A 7237-nucleotide genomic window follows, 5' to 3' on the forward strand; every position below is an offset into this window, starting at 1 on the left:
ATGTCTTCCCAATTTTTTATGTTTTGGTTTTTCCTCTTGAAAATTAAGGCTCTCAATTTTCTCCATATTCACTGATCGTATTGTGATAAACAGGGCCGGATTTACCAATCCAGGGGCCCTGGGCACAAATTTGGTGGGGGTCCCCCCTTTAAGAGTAGGCAAATTTGATGATTTAGAAAATTTACACAAAATACTGTACTTTCAATTAGATTTGAACTAAAAAGTTGTAAATTTCATTTAAAAATACGGTTATTGTAAACATATATATATGTTATTGTGTAAAACTAATTATTTTAATTTAACTGAAAAATACCTATGTGAAATTTTTTCCCGAAATTTTCCGATGTTTCATAGGTTTTTTTTCCCGGGTTTGGTTTTCTCTGCCTGTTGCCCTCATTTTTAGGCCACACTAGGCTGTCGCGGTAATAGAAAAAAAATTATGTTTAAACATAATTTTTTTTTAGTTTTGTGGGGGCCCCTATTTTGTGGGGGCCCTGGGCACAGGCCCCAAATGCCCTTATGTAAATCCGGCTCTGGTGATAAACCCCACCCGCAATAAAAAAAAAATTAAACCCAATCAAAAAACAGTGCGTATTGATGGCATACATTAACACACCAGTCTTCAAACGATATTGCTGAAGCCATGTTTGCATTATCAGAACTACATTCTGTAATTTTAGAATACGCTACTTCTAAGCGGGTATCTGATAGTAAAATACTTGATAGCTTTCCTACTTAAATGATGCAACTCGGCACACAAACAATGTGTATATGATAGCATAACCACAGACCAGTACGCAGCGAGTTAATATCACGGCATAAGTATGCAATGCAGTAATTTTTAAAGATTACGTTAAATTGCGTTGCTATACACTAGCGTACAATGTGCTTGAAAATCAAAAATGTATTTTTGATTTTCAAGCGCATTGCACACTAGTTAATGATTAATGTTTAAAGCACTAAAGCACTGTTATGAATGTTAAACGATAATTGACAAGCGATAATGATTGCACGTTATCAGCTGTACGTCGAAGCTAATAGTGGGGAAAAAAAAGACAACTTAAAATGCCTAATTGCCAAAAACAAGACCGTGGTAGCAGAGCGATAACACGGCCCGGGTTTGGCGTCTTCTAGACCCCTGCACACCTTCTTCTGGTCTGATGTCTCGAGCTATTAAATTTCTTTTTCTTCACTGTATGTATTTATTTTCTAGACGTTATAATTAAAATTTTATTATACAGATTCTGACTCGAGTTTCCTATACAGGTCTGGGTTTTAGAGCTATAACCCTGGTTTCTCTCCCTCTCGTCGACTCTGACCAGAAAATAATAATTAAAACCGAAATTTCGATTATAGTATGCGATTTTATAAATGTACTTTATGTTTAACTTTATGTTTTGGGTTGATGAAATCGTTTCGTGAGGCAACGCAACACAATCTGCTCCAAGAGGACTTCTATTGAAAAACTGGGCCCTATTTAAAAATGAAAACCCAAAAACTCCACGTGACAACCCATTGGTGAAGCACGAAACTGCAACCGACTACCAGGTTTATGTTTTATAACTTGCACATTCTGATAGTTTAACATTAGTGATTGATATTAATGTTCGTAATTACAATTAAGCGTAGATTATTCTATTGTATTTTAGATCACTTGCGTCGCCAAAGTATTGTTAGTGGGAAAGTTATTATTGTAATTTAATAATAATCATTAATTATCGCAATTTCGTCGACAAGAAAACAATGTCATCTAGTCGCCGAAGTGCCAATTCCGTAATTCCGACCGATTTTTTAAAGAAGCATGGATATAAAATGGGATCTGTAATTGGTGAAGGATCCTATAGCAAAGTTAGGTAAGGATTTATAAAATGCCGTTTTTGTGATTTATTTTTCATAAAGCTCTATCTCAAATATTTAAAAATATATACATTTATATATAGAATTGCGCAGCGCAAAGGAAAATATTTAGCCATCAAGATAATATCTAGATACGGAAATTCTTCAGAATATATTCAGCGATTTTTGCCTCGAGAATTGGGAATTATTTCTGAGATTGCACATCCTCATATAATTGAAATAAATCGAATTATCGACTTTGGTCTTGAGGTTTATATTTTCATGGAATTGGCCGAAAATGGCGATTTGCTCGATTATATGAAGGTAAGACCAAATTTCGTAATTAATGATTTATTGAATGAATTCAATAATTTAATTTGTTAATTTTAGCGACATCATATAATATCTGAAGAGCGAGCACAAAAATATTTCTTTCATTTAACTCTTGCGGTGGATTATTTGCATAGCAATAACATCAGTCATCGGGATATTAAATGCGAAAATCTTTTAATAATGGCAGATGATACCATCAAATTAACAGACTTTGGTTTTTCAAGAAAATGTTAGTTATAATTAATATATCAGCATTCTGTATGTATTTAAATTTTTAAATAATTTTAATTATTTTTAAATTAAAATTAGGTGATTCAAAGGCAGGGAAGAAGCACTTGAGTGAGACTTATTGTGGTAGTGCAGCATACGCTGCTCCAGAAGTTCTTCAAGGTGTACCTTATGATCCCATGATGAACGACGTTTGGAGTATGGGTTGCATTTTGTTTATTATGGTTACAGGAACCATGCCTTTTGATGATTCAAATCCTCGAAAAATGATTAAAAATCAGAAAGAAAAGCGCTATCAAAATCCTATGGTCTATAACAAAAATTTAAGTTCGGATTGTATCACTCTGATAAACCAAACATTAGAACCCGATGTGAAAAAAAGAACCACGGCACAAGAGATAATAAATGGTCGATGGCTTTACCAACTTCAAAATTGTTTAAAAGAAATATAAAGTATATGATTTGATTATATAAATAAGTAATCGATAATAAACTTCATATAAATTATATATATTACAACTAAATTGAATGTCTACTAAGATTATAAGAATATAACGCAATATAACATTCAATAAATATATGCATTTACATCAACATAAATTTATAGAAGAAAGAATAACTGCGCGTAATCATTTATATAAGATTCGTAATATTTCGTCTTTCTCATTTAGTAGAGCAATGTTGAGCTTTCGATTGCTACAGATGCTAGCGTATTGCTAATATCATTAAAGTTTAGTGATTCTAACCCCTCTTTCCGCTTTTTGAGTAGAGGATCTTCAATGAAACCCATTGTGAATTCGGGCAGGCACACAATGGAGTGGCCGGGTAGTGAGGGCGGGGCCCGACATATCCGGAATGGACAACTTCCGAAAATTCCTGGTTTTTCGACCTTCCGGATTCGTTCTTGGGTCCTCCAGAGCGGCAGGTTGACACCTTAACCTTAAGCTCGGTCATCAGGCCAAGATCCCGAAAATAAATAAAGTTAGTTATCTGGCCTAATACCCAAATAGAGGCTAGTTTCCCATAAAAGGTTCTCTCGGAAGGCACTCTTCTTTGATAGATCGCTCACGTGTTGCGTGCCTTATTCCATCAACCAACCAAACGGTTATTAAATGCGAATATCGTTTAATAATGTCAGATGATACTATCAAATTAACATATTTTGAATTTTATTTAGCGAAGTACACATCATTTGATTGATATTTAACATTCTTTTCATGGATTGCCTGAACACTATGTTACGGTCAAAATAAAGTAGTTTCTGCAGCTTTTACGTATAACGCATCGTCCGACAGTGAAGTGGGCATTAAAGGAGTAAAAAAAATCTACGAATCCAGAATTAGAAATTTAGCGTATCGTACAACAGATATTATTATTGAATTTTCAAAAATATTTCATTTAAAATTACTAAATGCGATTATAATGTAGTAGTATATAAGAATAATAAAATATTTTTATATCTATTTAAATTTTTTAACATCGTGAATTTTTCAGATAATTTATTTAATTTATTAAACACTTCCAATATGATGATAATTTCACAATAATATTTTGTTACATTCGTAACGTAAAAAATATGTAAGATACTATGTGATGTCTATGATTACAATGGACTGCGTTAAGACTCCCGGGAAATCGATGGTTGCACGCCGATAATGGGTTTATTCGATAAGCTTGCTAATATTTTAGGAATTAAAAGGAAGGAAGCAGATATATTAGTTGTTGGATTAGATAACAGCGGCAAAACAACGATCATTAATCATTTTAAACCGGATGAACAGAAGAGCGTGGATATTGTTCCAACTATTGGATTTAATATCGAGAAATTCAGAGTTAAGAATTTGACATTTACAGCATTTGACATGTCGGGACAAGGAAGATATAGAAATCTATGGGAGCATTATTATCAAAATGCTCAAGGAATCGTATTCGTTGTAGATAGTGCCGACAGTTTGAGAATGGTTGTTGCTAAAGACGAGCTGGAGATGATGTTGCAACATAAAGACATAAAAGACCGTCCCATACCTGTTTTATTCTTTGCAAATAAAATGGATCTAAGGGAGTCCATGTCCAGTGTCAAAGTCAGTCAGGCACTAGGGCTAGATAATGTCAAGAACAAGCCGTGGCACATTTGTTCCAGTAATGCCATAACCGGTGAAGGATTACAGGAGGGAGTGGAATGGTTGACCGATCAACTGCGTTACATGGTGCAGAATAAACGGTTTTGATAGGGATCAACACACTGTTACATTGACCGAACGAATGCAAAGAATATTCCGTCCACACCCGCAAATACTTTGTATCGAATCATATTTATGGATAATGAGTTTTAAATACTATGTTTGTTATAAAGATCACATTTTTAATTTTGTAAGAGTAATTAATTGCATGTTCACAGTTGGATTATTTATTACTATTAAGATTTGCACTTTGTAATAATTTTGTAAATAAATATTCTTTTAGAATGAAGGATAATTAAGTTACATAAACTTATTAACATGAATAATACAGAATACTTTTAAAAATTTAAATATTTTGTTTAATATTAAAATTTTTATTTTCAACAAAAACTAATTTATAATTTTCTTTTTGTATTTTTACTTTAGAAATAACATTTAAAGATAGAATATTTCCATCAGTGTGAATTCTTATACATTTGTTTCCTTTATTATTTAAATGCTTACTGATATAGCTCATCACAATAGATTTCAAGACAATATTTTAAACTTTATACAAAGATAACACAAATATTAGAATTCTAATAATAATTAAACAAAATATTAGAAAGTTTTATAAGATAAAATTTTTAGATTACATATAAGAACATAATAATTTGTAACTTGTCATGAAGTCAGTTAAATTTTATAGATAAAAGCAAGTCATCTATAAAACCTAAATTCTCTAACTTACCAGTTGTGATACAAAATAGAATTTTATATTTTCACGTTATAAAAGATTAAATAATTTCTATGTTAAGTATTCAGACAATTCTGTAATGTTAGAATAATTGTAAAATTTTATATTTTCTCATTAATTATCCAGAGACAGAATGTCGGATTTATTAACAATCAGTTTAAGAAGATTAATAGTTATTTGCACATAAAGATGTATAAGAATATTTTCTGACAATATTTGACATATATTTTTATATTTTCTTAAATGTAGGTACAGTATTTATATTCTCTGATTAGTAGAAAATTTATACATTACATAATTAAAAAATTGTATTGATTTTCTCCTAAAATTAATTTTATCTTATTTAAGTTAATGACTTATTGCATAATAATTGATTTTCTTGTAACTAAGAGATCTAGATTCAAAAATCAACCTTTTATCATCTACAATGTTTTTTTGTTTGAATCTAAATTCAGATTATAGATTACACAGGTGTCAACTCTAAGAGACCCATTCAGCTCAACAATAATTTTAAGTGGTACCTGGCTCCCAAAGTTGAAGGATAAAAATTTTATCCTTCAACTTTGGAGGCCAGTCACCTCTTAAAATATTGGGGGCCTGAACAGCTTCTGTCCACTGCTTTTTGCAAAAGACATTCTCCAGGGGGTTATTTTTCTGATCCGAAGGGTGCAACAAATGCAATTGGTTGGTCAATTTACACACACTAACAATACTCATTTGTGTTTTTTTTTTTTCTTCATGAAACTTTATACAAGGGTGATTTTAACTCTGCAGATTATGCAGCTATGGAGATACAAGATGGCTAAGCCCCTTAGCTTAGTTGGCAGTGCCAATATGTAGTATATATAAAATATGCTTTCACTTTCATCATGTAAACCTAGGCTACTGTTATGTTTTTTATACTTGAACTATAGCTAATAGGCCTAGTGCTGGCTGGAAAAGAAAAAAATGCCAGTTAGAATTTTTCAGCTTACCCCTGTAGCTCTCAACAATTTATTCCTGGCTACAGGACTGGTGTAAATTATTTTCTACTTCATTAAAACAATTCAAAATATTTATTTAAGTCAGAATTTTATTTCATTTCTCATTTATTTTAACAGAATATATCTTTGAAAAGACCAGTGCATATATCATTTATCATTGCACTTTCAGTATTAAAATTCCAATAAATTCTGTTTTAAATACGTAACACAGTTTACTTAACAATAAGAATAGCAGAGTACCAGCAGAAACAATATCATTTACAATAATACTGAAATTAAAATTGTTTGATATTTCATCAGTTAAATGTCTTGATAGATTTTGTAATTTTACATAATGGCTTATTTATTGCTGAATAAAACGATAATATTAAATAAATAAATATTTATTATGTTAATAATGAGTTCAATGTAACATGATATCAATTCTTATGCAAAAAATTATTGTTTTTAAACATCAAACTTGAATAATAGGCTGTATTGTATTATACAGATTATTATATTATTTAGTATGGATTTTTTTAAATGTGCTTTAGTTTCACATATTTGAATGAGTTTTACAGTAGTCAGTATTTCTGCATCTGTCATGTCATTTTATTCTTTACATCATTGTTTCTTGAATTATGTTCTTTGTGGCCTTCTCTTTTGTTTTCTGATGTATGTCAAGTTTCATACTTTCAATGATTAAATGGTATTTTCTTTTTAAGGCCATCTTGATCTTTCCATTCTTCTGCAAAGTAACAATTACCAGTATATTGTGTCATCATAAATAGATACATCAATAGTAAATACATAGACATATAGAAACATATAAACATCCCAAGGACCCAATGTATTAATAATCATCCAACCATCAGTTATTTTTTGGCTAATGGTTGAATGATTATATATAAACTTACTGGCATATAAATATACAGCCTGTATGAAACTTTTTCAAATTTGTC

General features: G+C 31.0%; 2 protein-coding genes across 2 annotated transcripts; both read left to right on the forward strand.

The window, feature by feature from the left end:
• Window positions 1–1674: 1674 nt before the first annotated feature.
• On the forward strand, window positions 1675–2906 carry LOC136969210 (testis-specific serine/threonine-protein kinase 1-like). The gene is made up of 4 exons (XM_067263304.1): window positions 1675–1853; window positions 1941–2160; window positions 2227–2398; window positions 2479–2906. The coding sequence occupies exons 1-4, from the start codon at window positions 1744–1746 to the stop codon at window positions 2847–2849; spliced, it is 873 nt and encodes a 290-aa protein (XP_067119405.1). The 5' UTR covers window positions 1675–1743; the 3' UTR covers window positions 2850–2906.
• A 1077-nt stretch (window positions 2907–3983) lies between these two features.
• On the forward strand, window positions 3984–4872 carry LOC136969211 (ADP-ribosylation factor-like protein 6). Its single transcript, XM_067263306.1, has one exon. It carries the CDS (start codon window positions 4053–4055, stop codon window positions 4623–4625), a length of 573 nt encoding a protein of 190 aa, XP_067119407.1. The 5' UTR covers window positions 3984–4052; the 3' UTR covers window positions 4626–4872.
• The last annotated feature ends 2365 nt before the right edge of the window (window positions 4873–7237 follow it).

This window comes from Centruroides vittatus, unplaced genomic scaffold (genome assembly GCF_030686945.1).
Source record: "Centruroides vittatus isolate TY-2023 unplaced genomic scaffold, ASM3068694v2 contig_1758, whole genome shotgun sequence".
NCBI classification, from domain to species: domain Eukaryota; kingdom Metazoa; phylum Arthropoda; class Arachnida; order Scorpiones; family Buthidae; genus Centruroides; species Centruroides vittatus.